General features: G+C 39.8%; 1 protein-coding gene across 1 annotated transcript; it reads left to right on the forward strand.

Annotated features, from left to right (window-relative positions):
• The first annotated feature begins 1,381 nt into the window (after positions 1–1,381).
• cers6 (ceramide synthase 6) lies at positions 1,382–18,522 on the forward strand. The gene is made up of 11 exons (XM_035174947.2): positions 1,382–1,734; positions 3,341–3,446; positions 3,534–3,664; positions 8,755–8,812; positions 10,779–10,829; positions 10,943–11,035; positions 13,873–14,001; positions 14,388–14,494; positions 15,853–16,009; positions 16,194–16,217; positions 17,571–18,522. Exons 1-11 carry the CDS (start codon positions 1,565–1,567, stop codon positions 17,727–17,729), a joined length of 1,185 nt encoding a protein of 394 aa, XP_035030838.1. The 5' UTR covers positions 1,382–1,564; the 3' UTR covers positions 17,730–18,522.
• Positions 18,523–19,834: the final 1,312 nt, after the last annotated feature.

A 19,834-nucleotide genomic window follows, 5' to 3' on the forward strand; every position in this document is an offset into this window, starting at 1 on the left:
CACATGCAGCCGAGAGTCTGCAGCCGATGTTTCTGACGCTGGCCAGTAGATGGAGCCATCGAGTATTTATAATGTCTTGTGAGATAAGACATTTGGTGAAGTAAGATTTAATTTATTTTTTCTTTTCGGTTGAGTTGAAAGGATTAGTTAAAAATTTTCAGTATTGTTAGTGTTGTATTATTATTATCATGTTGTAATTAAGTAATTACATCTCCAGCTTTAAAATGTTGTGATTGGAACTATTCACTCTTTTTGTTATGTATTTTATCATACATATATAGGTAATATTTATATAATATTTGTATATTTTGTAATATTTTTATATTATATCTTGTGTTGTTTTATATTACATGCATAAAGTAATATTATAATAATTCACTGAAACAAGTTATTTAAAAATTATTTATTCGTGAATTTCACAACATAACATTTGAAAAATGTTCCTCTGTCATCTCTAAAACATAAATGACATTACAATAAATTGAAATTGACAATGTTCACTGACACAATGATTAAATGTTCCTCAGAATATTTGTCAAATATATATATTTGACAAATATTCTTTATGGTCTAAATCTGATATATAAAGTGAAGTCGAATACCACAGTGTGCCTGGCAAATTCAATAGTGAGTGAAAGGAAGACAATACAAACCCACATACATTGAATCAGTTAAATGTAGCCAGGAACATACACAACATCTTTGCAATTATTTATTTATATTTTTACAAGATGCAAAAACAACAGAAAAACATTTCCTAAAAAATGACAGCACAATTAAAATCAACAATCAACTAAAAACATTATTAAATCTCCCAAATCAAAATATACTCAGGCCTCAGGTCAAACGCATAGAAAATATGTGCATTCATGTAAAAAAAATAAATGTACGTTAAAAAAAAAGAGTTGATATTCTGAATCATCTTCTTACTTCACGCTCAGACTCATCTTCATTCATGAAGGTCAGATTCACGTCTCACTGTTTACTACATGAGAGCTGTCGGTAGGGGGCGTGGTTCACCAAGCTGTGCGGTCCTGGAGAACGTCGCTACGTCGTTGCCATGTTATCTGCGCCTACATTTCATTGTTCTGCAAAAACTGCGTAACGATCAGCCGGAGTGCGGCTTTTTGAAAACACGTTCAAGTTGACGCATCAAATGGTGTGTGCGTTATTATACTGAATTCCCACCACGATATAACAACAACAACAACAACAACAACACAAACATTAAACACACAAAACAAAGAAAACAAAAAGCCCATTCACGTATGATCAGTTTATTGGTGATTAACAGTGCTGGTGTCAGTGTATTGATGTAAACTGTGGTTCACCTTGATTACGTCGTTAACGTACAGCGGCGGTGCTGCTGCGCGACGTCTCAGCGCACCAATCAGCGGCGCAGGAGCTGATTGACTTCCCTACCGAGAGGAGCGGGGAGCTGAGGGGGGAGCAGCCGGACACGGACCACTCTCACACGGATATCTCCGCTCGGATCGCCGCAGGAAGACACCTCCGGGGCCCTCCGTTTCTCCTTCGACCCGGTCCCACAGTCTGCCGCGGGGAGATGGCCGGTATCCTGGCGTGGTTCTGGAACGAGCGCTTCTGGCTCCCGCACAACGTAACATGGGCTGACTTAAAAAACACGGACGAGGCGACGTTCCCGCAAGCCGAGGATCTGTATCTGGCGTGTCCTGTAGCCTTCTGCATCTTCATGATCCGGCTGGTGTTTGAAAGGTGGGTTCCACAGCAAACACCAACCACCACCACCACCACCATCATCTTCATCTTCATCCAGGTGGCTGTGCTGGGGGTTTTTTTTGGTTGTGCGGATGGAAATGCTGCACGCTCCTGTGTTATTAGTCAGACTGTTGTTACCCAAACAATGGCATCTTCTCCGGTTAGCCCACAAATCACCGGGGCTGATCATCCGTCTCTCTGCAGGCCTGCAGCACAGTCTGATGCATCTGTCAGTGCAGCCACGTTATCACTGTAAACCTGCACAGAATCCAGCTGTGCTCTCCCCTCACTCCCACAACCCAGGACCCTCCTTTTAAATATACCTTCTTTATTTATTCACTCCACTGACCCAGTTGTTGCAATCATCGATACACAGTGAGGCACAGAGTCATGATGCTCGTCCTGCAAAATGTGGGTCAGGAGGCTCTTTGGGGAGAAGTGACTGAGGCCTTCTACTTCCACACTAAGACCTTCACTCATGCTCATAATGTTGTCCCTGAAAATGAAGTGTGTGAATTATAAATCATCCATTGAATCCATGTAATGGTGTAAATAGAGCTTATTTACATACTATTAGTTTACTCTCTCATGTAACTTACTTATATAAATTCCAAATTACATACTCCCATTATCAATACTTCCTCCTATTATCATTACTACTTGTTGCCACTTTTGTATTTGTTTACCGTCTCATGTAACTTGCTTATTTTATTTTATTCTCATTTCTATTTGTCACTGGTTCTGCATTACTTTTTATTTAACATACAATACACTCAATACTTTAAATACTTTTATTTAAATTTCCCCATTTTTTAGATTTAATACTGTTTTATTCACTGTATTCTATTATATAATGTGATACTGTATCTTGAGGAATGTGGCACAAGAGGTTTCTTCTAAATTATTAAAGTCCTATCTTAGTGTAACTTATTTGATCATTTTAATAGAAAGTTTCATTACTGCTCACAGGCAACTTATAATTTACCATTTTCCAGACTGCATATAATCTGTAAAATAGTTCATATGGCGAAAATGCAGAAAATATCTTCCCGCTCTTATTTAGTTTTCCAGCTGTTTTATTCCATATGGAAATGTCAACCGTCCACAAGTTCCACATAATGAACACAATTTGTAAGTGGTCTGTATTTATATAGCGTTTTTGTTGTCTTGATGACCACTCAAATCTCTTTACTGTACACTTCATCACTCACACATCACTCGCACACAGGCGTCAGGGGAAATTTCCAGGTTCTGTGTCTTGCCCAAAGACACCTGGGCAAACAGAATGGGGGAGACTGGGATCTCACCACTGACCCTCTGGTTATTGGACAACCCGCTCTAGCTCCTGAGCTGCCCAGAGGGGCCCACATATTGCCATGTCTATGTCGACTAAAATAAGAACCGAGAACCAGCAGATGCATGTGTCAGTAGATGAGGACAACTGTTACCCACAACCAGCAGAGAAGTGATAGATACATGTTGCCTCCTGACATTTGAATACCTTCTGTGCCCATCCCTAAATGTGAAAAATGCTCCTACATGTAATTCACATTAGTGATTGTCTCTTTGTTGATGATGATTATAAAGTTTTGTTCATTTGCAGGTTTATTGCAAGACCATGTGCGATGGGCCTGAAGATCCAAACCAACGGGCCACAGAGAGCACAGCCCAACGCTATCCTGGAGAAGGTTTTCACTGCTATAACCAAGGTGGAGCACGTTCTCTCTTTGTTCTTGTTTATACTCTGTTGTGCTACAGTGAAAGCTTCATCCAACATATCTATTCTTCCTCGCCAGCACCCTGATGAGAAGAGGCTGGAGGGCCTGTCCAAGCAGCTCGACTGGGATGTACGGACCATCCAGCGCTGGTTCAGACAACGGCGCAACCAGGAGAAGCCCAGCACCCTCGCTCGATTCTGTGAAAGCATGTAAGGAAAAATCACATTTACACCACAACAGATATATAAGTTTGTGAAAGTGAATTTGCACAAACTTGCCCGACGTATATGTATCCAGTCACAGTGAAATTCATGTGTGCCATATTGTTATGTGTAATGTGAATTCATTGTTGGTTTGAAGTTCAGATTTAGGTCAGGACTGATTTGAATAGACTTCGCTGCGTTACCACTCATCAATAACGAAAACGGGACATTAGTAACAGCAGGTCTGATGTGATAGTGATAGTTAATTTTCATACCATATGGAAATGAAGGGAAACACTATGGCTGCACACATCCACAATGACAGCATATTTACTTAGGTAAATGATCGCTGTAATTTGAAGGTGATTTTTAGGCCTATAATTTAATATTTTTACATTATTCCACTATCGATCACAATGCTGATTAATTGAGCACCATTTATTCAGCAAAATTGCAGGATGACATCATTACATTGCTCGTCAGAGCAACACCTAAAATATTCAGTTTGCAATTCTATAACAGAAAAATGGCAAATCCTCACTTTTATATACTGGAGTATTTGGAATTTTTGGTTGATTACCAAAACAATTAATCTCTTGCGGTCCTTCACCGGCCCCTTATGGTCCTTCACCGGCCCTTATGAAGCGACTTCAGGTTTGGTCAACCCTTACACCGTCTCCTACATGGCTTATGAGGATTGCAACATGAGTGGCCCCTGCCGCGGTGGAATAATACTCGAACGTGTCCCAGTGCGAACCAACAAACCCACTCAGGCTGCAATAGAGAACCGGCTAATCTGCAGTAGAGCATTGGCCATCGGGGAGATTGTAGTTACTTAGCAGTGTGATGTTAAAGGCCAGCGAGCGAGCGTGGCTGTCAGACCAGAGTCATGTCTGACACCAGCAGAGCCAGTCTGGCAGTCGGAGAACCCAGGGAGCCTCACAGCCTCTGATCAGCCCAGGGCTGCTGTTCACTCGGGGAGGACAGTGTCGGCTGATTAGACCGCTCCACTCCCAGTGCCACTTTCCAGAGGAACCCCGGAAAAAGCAACAAAAAAGAAAAAAAGGGTCTTTCTTCCACACTGGAATGCTTATGACCTTTTCAAATATGCTCAGCTTGCATTCATTCTGTTTAAGCAACAATTGCACCAAAGCCTTTATCTGCCCAGAGCATAATTGACTGCAGACGACTCCGGGCTGTGCAGTAGTCGGGCCAGGTTGTCTGTCTTAGTTTGCTTACGATGCAATTCTCCGAACGTTGGATGGCTTCGGTCCTCGGAGCGGCGATTGTGCTCTAATTATGCCCTCATGCACAGCTGTTGCAGACTGATAGCAGTCTTTGTCTCTCGGTTGTCAGAACGGCTGATCTGCTGTCTGTTCTGTTCATTAAGCAGACAGTATGTAGCAGGCACATTTGGTCGAGTAATAATCAAGACTCTTCGTGGAGTTTGTTTAGCACCTATTGTTACCGCCTTGTTTTATTTCCACGTATAAAGCAAGAAAAAAAAAGCTGTTCCAACAAGTTTAAATATTGATTTTTTTTTTTTGCAAGTAACCTGCAGCACCTAATTGTAAGAAAAGGGAATGTTTACATATTTTTTTAAGAGCAGCTAATTTCATTTATATACCTATAAACAGATCAAGAAAGAACAATGAAAATGACGTGTAGATGTATTATTTGATCACAGTGGCAGAGATTACTCATCAACTTTAAACTTTTTTTAAAAAAAACACTGGGACGTCTCGTGATCTCATGACGCAACTTAAAGTTGCGTCATGAGATCACGAGACGTCCCAGTGGTTTTTTTTTTTAAACTGTCGTTTTACCTGCGAACGCCTCCTCTCTTCACTTCTCCTCGGTTAGAACAGGCTGGGGCAGGATTCTGCTTTCATGTCCTCAATAGCTCTTAACTGTCTGATCTCATCTTCTTCTCTCGTCTCCCTTCTCCGCTTCCACTGAGAACAGAGAAATGATCATGAGCAAAATAATACGATTTCACAGCTTCTTAAGACATAGAGACTATGTAGTTATATGACAAGTTTGAATATCACTAATATAGTTACTATTTTTATCCTGTTATATCTATCTTTGGCCTCAGTGGATAAAATGTAATGGTTTTGACGAATGTTCTTAGAAGCAGCTGGTTACCTTAGTCTGGTACCGCGACTGGAAACAGGGAGACACAGTGAGCCTGACTCTGGTCAAAAGTAACACAACACATCTAACTGTACTTCTAAAACTCACTAATCAACACAACGTATCTACTTTAAACCAAAATGTAAAAAAGAATTAAGCAGTAACTATTGGTTGCGGGTTATTTGCTGCCTTATTTATTGGCTGGGCACAGAGACTTATCTGACAACACTGGGATGACAGGTCTGTAGAAAATAATTATGCATGTGCAAGAAATAGCCCAGGATATAATTAGAGACTGCGTTAAATAAATACGAGTTTTTGAAGTGGGTGGACAAAGCAGAATGTCGTATTTATAACTAAAATGAACACTATGACCTCTTAATTTCTCATTACTCATTACATTTTTTTTAAATTAAGGCATTTTACATCTATAGAAACTTGCTATCAATATCCATCCATCCATCCATTCATTATCTATACCGCTTTACATTTGAGGGTTGTGGTGGGAGCTGGAGCCAATCCCAGAGGACATTGGGAAAGAGGCGGGGTTCACCCTGGACCAGCACGTTGCAGGGCTGACAGACAGAGACAAACAACCATTCACACCCTCGTCAATTGAGAGTCTCTAATCAATGTAATCCCAATCTGCGTGTCTTTGGACTGTGTGAGGATTAAGCCTGAGTACCTGGATGCCATCAATAGAGATTAGCAATATCCTCATTAGTGGTCTTCCTCTAACCAATAGGTTTTGCGATTTTCATAGTTTCAACCAGCACACCTCCCTATAGAAGTCGCTCAGACACCACGCTGACAGCTAATAAGCATGTTTGTCCTCAACACATGCTTCTTCCACTCACGTTGAGCGATGAGACACATTCTCGTGATCCGGGGAGACAGCAGCCACGCCCCTGCTTTCCCTCAAAAATGATTCGGTCTTCTGGCACCACGTTAAAAATAACTGGCAATTAACAAGCGTTTTCATGTGGACAATTTGAAATCATCCCTCATAATCCAACCACGTAGGAGAAATGTACAAAGGAGAGAAGGATAGTTATTAATGCCTGAAGAGTAATAGAAGTGTGAAGGGGGGAATGTATCAGGGCTTTCTGAGTTTTGATCACAGTTACTGCCCCGTGATTAATTGTTGTGTTGAAAGAGCTGAAAGAGAACAGTTGCTGTCAGCTGCTGCTTAGATACCCGGAGAAGTAAAGCTGAATTCAATGATGCTTTTTATCCTAGGTGCTACACTCAGAACAAAGCCCGCCTCGTTTCATTCAGAGCATTTCATCCAATCAAAGCTGCCCCTTACAATTATTTCCTCCCTCAGGCGATGTTCAGTCTGAACAGGAACATTTGGTTTGATGCAGATCAGCAGATCTGTCCCACTTAAAAAAACGGTCTTAAGTTTAATTAAAAGCTCTTATGAAAGGATGGCAACTCTGTTTGTGTCACGACTCCTCACACATGCTCTCTCTCATTGTGTCACATAAATCAAAAATGTTTGTAAGTTGTATACAGGACCAGTTTAACCCCAGTTACTAACCAGCACTAATTAACTATAAGTGTAGCCTAGTTAGTGAGAAGCAGCTTCATCAAGAGCAGAAAATAAAATCTACAACCACTTTAAATCAACACCACATCTGAAGAAACGGAACTTAAAAAACACATCTGTGCCTGATCTCAGAAAAAACAGATCTATCCACGGTGAGCTGTTGTGTCATTTGGATTGCACATATATAGCAGCCATCCAGCAGCACTTGAAAAAAGACTCCTGCCTGCTTGATGAACCAGTTGCCATGCAACAGTTTTTACTGCGCGCCAGGTATATTACATGCACAGTATTTATCTTATAACTTCGACCCCACTGGGGATAATGAACACACAACAAAGGGTCTGTCGTTGAGGCCTTTCAGTCAGTTTTTCGCCTGTGTTTTCTTTCGTCTGATGCAGCCTCCAGAGTTGTGTAGAAAGGTGATGTGCTAGTTGACTGGTCTTAAATCCTTCCCCCCCAGGAGCTGACTGTTATGAGTTGGGTGTATGTTCACATCTCCCTGCTCAGCAAAGCTTTGATCACTGAGGTGTCGGCTGAACCAGTCTCTTCCCAGCCTCTGACCTCATCATCACTTTCCCCACACTGGTGTAGCTGTGGTGACTAACTTCTGTGCAGGGTTGTATAAAGCACATCAGAGCAGGCTGGACTGGGACAGGACTTTCCCAGTGTCACTAAGTCACTAATGTCCAATTTTATTTAGTGAGTCTCCCTCCTCTGCAGATGGGAGGAAGTAAGAGGAGCTCACACCCATTCAGATTTTGGATTTGAGGCATGACCGACACAGTGTGCTGCAGTGAACACGAGAAACAAACCGTATAAGCAGCATACAGCACAAGTTACATCAGCCTGCAAATCCACTGGTCATGTTTATATATTTGAATGTATTTGTATTCGATTAGAGGGTGTGATGCAGCTCTGTTATTCTCAATTCTTCTGAGATTAAAACACTTTGCTTCTCTTGCTAATGTACGATAAGAAAGAAAGAAAGAAAGATTTTTATTTTATATTTCTTAATAAATAAGGACCAAACATTTCAATATGACACAATAATCACATTCAGATCTTTAACCTGTAAGAAAGAAAGAAAGAAAGAAAGAAAGAAAGAAAGAAAGAAAGAAAGAAAGAAAGAAAGAAAGAAAGAAAGAAAGAAATGTGATCACACTGCTTAACTGAGGGCTTCTGTCTATGGCACTTGAATCTTTACAACATCCATCTATCCATCCATCCATCTGCCCATCCACCCTTCCATCTTCACTATCTATACAATGTTAACAATGTTCCTAATTAATAAATATGTGTTTGACCTTTTGTAACCTTTCATTTAGATCAAACCATGGTAAAGGAAAATGTGGCGTGTGTAAATCATTGTTGTTGTGAAATCCTCATGTTCTTCTTTATCTTCTTTCAGGTGGAGATTTACATTCTATCTGTACATATTTACCTACGGAGTGCGTTTCCTTAAAAAGGTTTGTTTACTTCCTGACAAATGAGCACCAGCCTCCTGAGCATCACTGTTTAAGTTAGTATGAGTCATTTGACCTATGAAAAATCATGAGGTTTCTGAATAGGTTGATGTCTCTTCATTAGAGAACAGGAACAATAGTAGTGATGGTGTCAGGGACTATGTTTACTGAGTTCAACAACAGTCCAGTGCAAAAGGTGTTCACTCATAATAGAATAGGGAAACCATTTGGTCAGGGGGAAGCTGTTGTCACACATTACAGTGAATAACACCCTTCATGAAACAGGCAGAGTTTGTGTTACTCAGTCTTTCTTTTGATCATGAACTTCAGCTGCTGGAGTTCAATGTCAACATATGTACTAATAAGGTCATGCTATCTCATTGCAATAGTTACTCCACCTCAGAGTCTGCCAGCAAAATGATAACAGCTTAAATAAATATAGTGACCTGTTGGCAGCAGTTTTTACCCTTTAAGTCCATTACAATCACTGTTACTGTTCTGCTGATAGAATGACTATATTCTTTTTTTATAGTTAATGTTGAAGTGGCTCTCATAAAGGTTATCCATAACAATGTGCTTTGACCACTACCAGAGCCTTTAATCACCTCCACCCAGGAGGTTATGTTTTCATCTGTGTTTGTTTGTTCGTAAGTTAATTAGCAAATTACGCAAAAACTACAGATCTACTTAGCTTTAGAAGTGAAAATCTGTGTCTTATCTCTCTATATACAGTATAAGCTACTATTAATATACGACACAATGGCAGCACTGTACTTTTATAACATAAACATACATCAAGTACATAGTGTACAGTACAGTCAAGTATTTTGTGCATGTAAAGTACCGACAAACCAACTGCACTGCAAGTTTTATGTTAACAACAGCATGTAAACCTTTCTAAAAAATATATCTCATCTCTGCATTCATATTGAACATTTTCCACATCGAAAACTTTTTCTTTTCAAAACATTTCTACCTTTTTAAATTCTGGTTTGTGAAAATAGTTCAGGGCTTCGAGCATTTCCAGTTTTACAGCCCAATAAATTCCTGTTTAGAAAGGTTGAACTCCAGCAGCTGTTCAGGAGGAGAGACTGGTTCTCAGACATTAAGGCCATTGTGCCAAATTAGTCCAGTAGATATTAATAAATATACAGCTAAAATGGATGTATTTCATAAGCGTATCTGACTAGAGCAATAGTTGAGACAGCAGAAAGTGGGAAAATATCTTACAGAAACAAGTTGCATGACAAAGCACTTTGTGAAAACAGTTCATTTTGTGTCAGTCCCTGCAGCAGCAGCAGCAGCTCCACTCTCTGTGGGCGTTATTAATAGAGTGTGTCTGCAGAGCAGCTCAGGAGACGTAAACTCAGTCACAGCTATGGTCACTGTTTGCTTATAACACATTCTTAAGTAGCACACCATTTCTCTTGTGGTCCTGATAATATCACCAAGCCCTTACTCAGGACCCCATATAAACTCCTCTGGTTTGAGTATGTAAGAAAATCCCTCACTAATATTCATTCAGGATTTTTATAAACCTCCATGATTTCATTCAGAATCTATGAATGGAGTTATTCATTTTTTAGTGGCCATGTTGATATCCCTGTGTTAGATGTGAAATAACAAGGAAATATTAAACTCCAGCTGCATATATGGGAACTGCATAAAACCCACGACACTGCATTAATATTGTCGTTAATGGAGTTTTCTAGGTTTTATTGAAAGTATTTTAGCGGACTTTGAGGCAAATAATCTTTTTTAGGTTGTTTGGGTTCATTGACAACTTTGTTTAACTTGAATAAAATACAACAAATGAGATTTCATCAGGGATGGCATAAAAATGATTCACTTTTTTCTCTATCACAGCGTATTATAATATTTTATATTTCTAAATCTCATCTAGTTTTATGTGTTTCATAAAGGTTAAAACATATTGATTTAACTTTCTTTATATTTCCATTTTCTGCAGACTCCCTGGTTATGGAACACTAAAGAGTGCTGGTACAACTATCCCTACCAGGTGAGCCTCCCTTTAACACAGCAGTTTTCCTCAGTTATTAAACGATAACAGTGAGATGACTCCTACTTGTCAGATGTGTAATTTTAACCCTGTTGCTTTGTGTGTTCATGCAGCCACTGACTGTGGACATCCATTATTATTATGTACTGGAGCTGTCTTTCTACCTGTCCTTACTCTTTTCCCAATTCACAGACATCAGGAGGAAGGTAAGAGCAACAGCAAGTCACACCGAGACAAACTGCATGTTCTTTGGATGTTTGTTGAAAGACTCACTGCAGGAAAAAGTGACTCTTTTATTCACTTTTTGTGTTGAAAAACAGACAGTTGCATTTTGTGTTTTCACAAAGCAACATTAGTTTGTCCGACTGTGTCTTTTCATACTGTCAGCGTGACTCTGGAGGGGTTTTGCTTGTGGGCATTTGGTTTTTGGCCTCAGTGTAGTTTCACTGATGTGTGAAATAGCAAAATTCTTCGAGGGTGAAAAGGATTAGCAGGGTTTTTTTTTTTTAAACATTCAGAAATTGAGTTCAACTTCATAAAAAGTTTTCCACAGACATGGTTGGTGTCCTACAGTCTATGGTTGGTGTAGAGTTTGTTTTCGAGTAACAGCTTTTGTGTTCTGCACATATTACTACTTCTGTAATGATGGTGCCATAAAATACAAAAAATTATAAAAGGACACATTTAGCAGAAATAACACATTTTCTGACTGTATTTGAAGTTAAGCAGTCGATAATTATACATGACAGTAACTTACATTTTAATCATTAACTTTACTAACTTATTACCCACTCACACTTAATACTGAAAAAATATAATGTATAATTGGTGCATACTGTACACACTAGAGTGCGGCTCAGGTACTTAATTCTCTGTCTGAGAGAAAACTAACCGAGCCCCGACCTGAACCCGACAGGCAGGTTTTTCCCAATTTTCCTCGATTACAGACTGGTGCAGTTAAAAATAATAAGGAAGTAGATGCCAATTAAACTAAACTGACTTGAACTCAAATATAATTTCGAAATATTTGTTTAAACCCAGCCTGGCTGGTCCCAGCGGCTTCGGGTCAGGTATTCACACTCTAATAAAGCACATTATATGACTACTATGTCTTTTTTTAATGTGTTAACCCGTTAAGTATAAGATGTATTATGCACATTCCGCTGTAAATGAAGCTTGAAAGGTATATATATATATATGTGTGTAGGGGTGGCAGTGGCTCAGGAAGAAGTGCAGGTCGTCCACCAATCAGAAGTTATGATCCCAGGCTCCTCCATTGTCTTGGGCAAGACACCTAAATTGAACCCCCGATGGCTTTTCGATCAGTGTGTGAATAAAACTTGATATAGAGGAGTCCTATATATAGAGCCGCTGTATGTGTGTGTGTGTGTGTGAATGTGACTGTAAAGTGCTGTGAGTATAGTGGTTAGGATCAGAGACGGTTCATTAAGTATCAATTTGCATGTCTTCCAGCCATAATCTTACTCCTCCTGTCTCCAGTCCATTCCCAGCTCAGCTCCCTCTCCAAAACACACTCCTCTCACCGCACTCACAGCAGCCCCCATGATGCCATGCTGCATATGCCTCCACTCTGTCATCTCTTTGTTGACTGTTGGCATGTTGTCTGTTTTTGTTTCTCCTTTCAGTTTTTTCATGCACAGTACTACACTGAGGAGGTCCTCTTCACCCCCTGCCAATTCCAGTATGTTCTCCCTGCACACTCTCGCCTCGCTTTCATTCTGTATCTTGCATCATCGCCTTTTCTCCTCATCCTCCTTTTCATTCTTTCGCTACTTTGGACCGGTGCTTGTTCACTTTGAGCTGAGGAATTTGAGTAGCTAAAGATTTGCTCGAGGAATGTTTCCCCATGCCGCCTGTCTGCATCCATATAGTCAACCATAGGAGCTGTATGTGGGAAATTCCAAAGAGAAGGGCTCCTACCTAGACGGGGCCAAAACTACACTGACGTATATTTTGATTATTGATACATAAATGTTTATTATAGCCACAATAGCGATCGACTCAGCTGGTGGCATAGAATAAATATGAACATTTACTCAAGAATTGTACTTAAATTTGTACTTCATGCCCCATTATACTTCACTTTTTCGATTCTTCAGAGGAAAAATATTATATCTTGTGCTCCACTACATTTATCTGGCATCTTTACTCACTAGTTACAAATTAAGAGGTTGTGAACAAAACATATTTGATGAGCTTATGAAATATGACATGTTTTTTAAAGATTAAACTACCCAACAGCATCTTAGTTCATTTACAAATATCTCCACCATGACCACAGTAAAATACTCCTCAAACATTTTCGCATCAGTAATAATAGTCTTATGATTAAACCGGGGACATTTTTCTGCATTGATTACTTTTGATACTTGAAGTACATTTTGTTGACTTTATACTTTAGAAACGTTTTCAATGTATCGCTTTTACTTGTACCAAAGTATTTGTACTTGGTGGTATTGTCAGGTATTTCACTAAATAATCTGCATGTTCCTCTATAGATACAGTATGTTACAGACACAATGGCAGAATCAGACAAATTTGCAGCAACAAAAATGTTCAAACACTAAGGATGTGCATTCTATGTTTGTGTAAGTGGTGATTTATCATTTTTGTGTCATCTTTTAAACAGCTTTGTGAAATCACACCGGCACATGTCGAGCATGCCCCACCAAAACAGCTCCATGCAATAATCACATGTGCATCTCAAGGCCGTGAAACCATAAACATGTGCAGTGCTTCCTCCAGCTGCTTTGAAAATAGGCTCCACTGTGTTCTACATTGGTTCCACAAAATTCAGTTTATATTAGTCAGCAGTAGGGGCCTTGTCATTTTGAAAACACAGAATTTCCAAGGCCACAGTGTGTGCACACAGTTCCCTTTCACTTTTACCTCAATGCTGTACTGTACTAGAAGCTCTGGGTTTGTCCTGCATGCAGTGACTCCCGACAGCCATGAACCCGTTTTTAAAAGTACTCTCTGTAGTTGTGTGACCTTTTATTTTTGGTATAACTGTTGTCTCTAGGATTTCCTGATCATGTTCCTTCATCACGTGGCGACGATCTCCCTCATCACATTTTCCTACGTGAACAACATGGCCCGAGTGGGAACTCTGGTCATGTGTCTGCACGACGCAGCCGACGTGCTGATAGAGGTGAGGACGGCTGGGAGAATGAAATACTGTAGGAGGACTCGTGGGCGCAGCTGGCTGGTTGTGTGGGTGGAGGGTTTGGAACATCGTTATTCAAATATACAATTTATCTATATGTTACTTTTCCAAGCTTAAGCATAGAGTAGATTGGCGTACAAGTATAATACTGGTAAAATAAAATGAAATAATGTGTGGGAACCAAGATAAATATAAGATGATGTAGCTATAATGAAAAGATGCTCCATTAAGGCAGGTGGAATTAGCAAGTTACAATGCAATTATATTTGATTTAGTTTAGTAATATGATGAAAAGACAAGCTTTTTAATTTTGATACTATATTCAACCACTTGTTTACATCAACATTAACTGTAGATTTTCTTTTCCTTAGGCTGCCAAGATGGCCAACTATGCCAAATGTCAGATTCTGTGCAACCTCCTGTTTGCAATGTTTGCAGTTCTCTTCATAAGTTCCAGACTGGGGGTTTACCCTGTCTGGTAAGTGCTGCTCACTCACCACACTTCCTCTTGGGGTATCTGTGCAGTAGATGCGAGTTTGTCTGCACGTTTCTGCCGACCATCCCTGAAAATGGACGAGCAGAGCCCATGAAGAGCTCAGTGCCTTTTTTTTTTAAACTACTTTCTCCTCAACGGTTTGGAGTTCAGACACATCTCTGTGAATTTTTGTTGCTAAGAAATGGTTACTATGGATACGGCAGCTCGGACCTCTCAAAAGAAATCCAAGCAAAATCAACAAATGAAAAGCCGATCATTATGGTTATAGCTCTATCATAGAAAACACTGTCTAGACTTCCCCCTGATTCTTTAAACATCCATGTTTTTTATTTATTTATCATTTTGATTGTGTTACTTTCTCATTTTAAACGTTGCTTTGTTTTCATTCAAGATTTTCAAGTTGTTGCTAATTTATCCAAATTACTGTGCAACAGAGGCAGATTTAAATATTTGAATTCACTTCCTGTTGCTTTGTTTTAGCCACAGTGAAAGTCTAATTGCAGAAGCTGATGAATGCCAATTATCATGATTGTAATGACATTTGCAGGGTTACCACTAATCAGTTCTGGCCCCTGTAAGTGTGTGCAGCAGTCATCTCACAGTCATCAGCAGCAGTGTTCTCACGCCTCTCACAAGTGAAGGGAGGCGTGATTTAGTTGCAGAATCGGGGCCACAGCAGTCGGCTGCTTCTCTGTGTCGATACCTTCGATACTTGATCGGCACAAAAAGGCTATTTCCAGCATCTAGATTCAAGTTTGTTGTCTTTAATAAGTAGTTCTATTCTCAAGGGAAGTATTTAAAAAAAAATGTTATAGTTGGCACCCCACTCTTCTCCCAATTTGTTTCCACATTAGAATATGATGATGCTACACCACACTTTAGTCAGCCCTGACCACACTGGTAGTAAAGTTGTCATTACTGTAAAGCTGTTGCCATGGCGTCAGTATCTGGAGTATGATTCACACACAGCCGTTTGGAAGAATCGGCCGAGGGATACATTTCTCCCAGATACTTGAATGTTTGATTGTGCGTAATGGAGCCAGACGATGCTTCTACTCCACCGGCTGATCTTTATGGCATTTGATTTATTGATGTACATGTATTTAACCATCAGCAACTATAAATATAACTTGCACACATCTATTTGTGCTATGAATGCTTCATTAGAGGCCAGATGCTCCGTGAAAGACAAAGAGCTGGAGCAGAGCCGTCCTCGTTTCATTTCTTTGTCTACCTGCTCCTCAGGAATGCACAGTAATCCACCCACTCAAAGAGCGTGCTTTTAATCCTTGTGTTTAATTATCTCTCTCTCTCTCCCTTGTCTTCTGTTGCTATGGAAGGATTTTAAACACCACCTTGTTTGAGAGTTGGGAGATCGTTGGGCCCTACCCGTCCTGGTGGGTCTTCAACCTGCTCCTGATCCTGCTGCAGCTTCTTCACTCCTTCTGGTCCTACCTCATAGTGAAGACAGCGTGCCGAGCCATATCCAAAGGAAAGGTGAGTCACTGCAGATCCTCTTCTGTGTCTTAACCACATTAATTCTTCCATTTATACCGGTTCATGCAAGAACCGGTATAAATGCTGCTAGTACGTCTATATATATATATATACTGTGCAGCATGTTCAATCGCCTCTTTTGACTCTCACTTTCTACTCTCTATGCTAACCTGCAACCTTCAAGGTGGGGAAATGGAATCCCTTACATGTAAGTAGGAGCAGCTCAATCCACGTGGTGTATCTTACATTATCTTACATTTTCATTTCTCAAGCAGCCATGTCATCATCGCATCCATCATGATCCTGATTGTCAGTCAGCTCTCACCCAATCAGTGCATCTTTAGCCCCACCAGCAGCAGGGCTCCAGGGACAGCAGTGTCAGTCCGCTTGTCAGTCCACCCTATTGGTCCAGACTGAAAAATCTCAAGGAGAAATTAGATTTGCATAGTGTACAAGTACTTCATGTTCTCATGGTGATCTTCTACCGTTTCACCTTTTCAATAGGTCAGATTTGAATTTGTTTACAAGTTACATATTATTTTCATTTCAGTCTCTGATTGAAACGCTTGGTTTTAGCTCCTGTCTCTTTAAGGCCCCCTCCCAATGAGGCAGAGTGTGCTTTGATTGGTCGATTGCTTCCGGTGTGTGGAGGAAATGCCCTCCCCCCCTGGTAAAAGCATTTCAGGAGCTTCAAGAGCAGAGTTTTCTGTGGAGGAGAGGAGGTCACCTTACCGCAGACTCTCTTTTTAACTTAGCAGAACTTCTACAAAAACCAATATGACAACACTTAATGACATAAAGACTTAAAGACACAATATGTCTCCTTTAACACTTTGATTTATAATCAAATACAAAACTGATGATATTCCCACCAGCTTCAGATGTACTTTTTGATGAGTGCTAGATTGGCAAATGTTAGCATGCTAAATATAGTCATTGTGAGCATGTTGCTAATGCTAACAGTATCTTCCATTAATCTTCCATCTCATCGTTACCATTTGTCCCAGGTTTTTATTGGTATTCCTGCAAACATCAATTTATTTATAAATCATGAGTATTTGATTATGTCTGGATCTACACCTGGCATGTTAAATATATTATATATTTTATAATTATAGTTTTTTGTGATTTTTTTTTTTTTGTTTAACAATGAATCATTTATCAACATTCAATGTTACTGGTCTTTCAAGCGTTAGAATTTGCTGCTGTTCTGCTTAATTCCTTCCAAATTGAACATTGAAGGATAAACCAGTCCCGAGCTCAGGGAAATCACAAGGGTCATTTTCCATTATTTTCTGACATTCTACAGACAAACAATTAAACGATCTATCAGAAAAATAAAGGTCACGGCTCTACTTCTCCATATTTTAAGTTTGCAAATTGATTTTATGGCTTTTGCGGCGTGCTGGCAAATACTGATTGGCAGAACACCTCCCTTGTCTGATATGCAAAAGCCCATTTGCAACACCATCATGCATGGCTGCCACAGATAATGACTCAGACAAGAATTTTAATGAGAAGAAAATCTAATCTCCGACCCCCGTCCCTCTCGCTTCTGCAGGTGTCTAAAGACGACCGCAGCGACATCGAGTCCAGCTCTGACGAGGACGACAGCCCCCCGCCCAGTCAGAAGCACCACAGCAGCGCCACCAACGGCACCAACAAAAGTCACGGGACCAACGGCTACCTGACGGGGGCCCCGTATCCCGACGAACACTGACTAAGATGATATCACAACACTGGAGCCATAATACAGGCTCCATCCATCAATCTGTGTGCGTGTGTGTGTGTTTGTGTAATTGAGTGTATGGTGGACACATGAAAAACATCGCCTGTCTGGTACTGAAAGTTCTTATAAGAATTATGTGAATGCAGTTTTGTTATTGGTTCGATACTTTACTAATTTCCTCACGCGGTTTTTTTCATCTTTGCATTTGTCATATTTGCATCAAAGCACTCCTATTGGTACAACCCACTTTCTGTTTAGCCAATGAATGAAAAGCATTCCACTTTCTGGTGTAAGCATGCTACTTTAACAAACAGCAGTCCGGCATACTGGGGGTGTGTTTTCCTTATGTTTGTCTCTTTCTATGTTATTTATTTTTTCTAAATGTAATTGCAGACATGCAATAGTCAGACATCTATTCTACCTTGATGTCAGTGTTAAAGATAATTATTTTTTTCCCACACCACACATCACGACGAGTACGAGCACCACGCTGGAGACCTGGGCTTATTTTTCAATGCTACACCCCCAAAGATTTGCCAAAAACGATGACTTGAGTTCGTCTTTACTCACGAATGGATTGTAATGTGGGACGTTTACTCACATTTTCAAAACAGAAGAAAGTAAAACAATCTCCACTCAAACTGTATATGAGATGTCAACAACAGTATTAATGTGTGTGCATCAGATATGGCTCGGGGCTGTATTCCCTATCAAAGCATTTTGTTAAGTATTCTGGTACATTTCTGGTTAAGCATTTCATTAAAGGCCATTTGCTCTCCTTCGAGGCGGACGTGAATCGTTTGAATTATTCATTGAAAAAAAACAAAATGAATACTGCAGATGTGTTCGATATATCAAACAGGAAACCCATTCATCAAACTCTGGTGGCGGATTCTAATTTTCATAAAGAAATTTAAATGGCAAACTGATGCTGGAGTGCCATCAATAATGTGTAGAGATAGAATTAATCCATTGATTATTCATGAGTAAACATTGAGATTTATGCTGAGTGTTTGACGTATCACAGCAGGGGTGTTTTTCAGTAGGAAAAACACAAGCATAAATAAAAAATGAATCATGGATCAGCTTCATTTATCTGCTTCAGTTTCAGGCCCCTGACAATGCTCATGAGTCATCATTAATGTTTTTGTTAACATCTGTATTTTCAAAATGTCTGCAGCCACAACAGTCGATGAGAAGTAAGAACAGTCTCTGACTCACCGACAAAGGAAGGTTATCGTGTGTCAGTGTTGTGTTTACGGAACACAATAGTCAATAAATGCGCCAACTTCAAGCAAAGCAGATTACCAGAATTTGTAGCTGCATTATCGAACAGACAAAACCTGACAGGCCAAATGTTGTTCTCATTTATGGATAAACTGATCGACAAAGCATTATCAAATTATTTACTAGCCATTATGAAAGTTTGTTACCTTCACTAAACTGGTTTGGATGTTTGTTAGCAGGATTACGCAAAAACTCCGCAACCTATTTCCACGAAACTTTGTGGAGGGGTGGGCCACGACCGAAAGAAGATCCCGTTACATTTTGGTATGAATCCACATCCAGGATTTTTGGATCTAGTGGATTTTAAATGTGCCTTTATAAGAAGACTGTTGAGCTTTGGCGGCGGTATGGGCTCTACTGAGTGTCGTTGTAGTTACAAGTTACATCTCTTTTATAAAGGGTGACTTATTAGAAAGTGGCACCAGGTTTGCTTCTTTTTAACTTAGGTTTATAAAGCCATTCTAATTTTAGCACTGCAGAAGTATTGCATTCACCTCCCAAAGTCCTGAGGTGTCTGCACAAAGCACATACACTAATAATTACTAGTGGATTACATTAGACTTGCCAGCACCTGTTTTTAAATCATTGTTTAAAACATATTTTTTATAGCAAAGCCTTTTCTTGCCTGGTTTTTAACTGGTTTTAATGGATGTTTGTTTTAGTATTTTCCTTTAAGTTTATCTTTCTTACTTTTGTTTTGTTCTGTGTTGTTTTATTCCCATGTATTTTGTAAAGCACTTTTGTAAAATAAGGACAACAGAAATAAAAGTTTCGTTTTTATTATTTATAACAATGCCATCGATATCACT

This window comes from Hippoglossus stenolepis, chromosome 13 (genome assembly GCF_022539355.2).
Source record: "Hippoglossus stenolepis isolate QCI-W04-F060 chromosome 13, HSTE1.2, whole genome shotgun sequence".
Taxonomy (NCBI): domain Eukaryota; kingdom Metazoa; phylum Chordata; class Actinopteri; order Pleuronectiformes; family Pleuronectidae; genus Hippoglossus; species Hippoglossus stenolepis.

Coding starts and splice junctions, on each gene's coding strand:
- cers6 (XM_035174947.2), top strand. CDS start 1,565: ATGGCCGGTATCCTGGCGTGGTTCTGGAACGAGCGCTTCTGGCTCCCG. Junction 3,665..8,754: donor GCTCGATTCTGTGAAAGCAT/GTAAGGAAAAAT, acceptor ATCTTCTTTCAG/GTGGAGATTTACATTCTATC. Junction 14,495..15,852: donor CTGGGGGTTTACCCTGTCTG/GTAAGTGCTGCT, acceptor TTGCTATGGAAG/GATTTTAAACACCACCTTGT.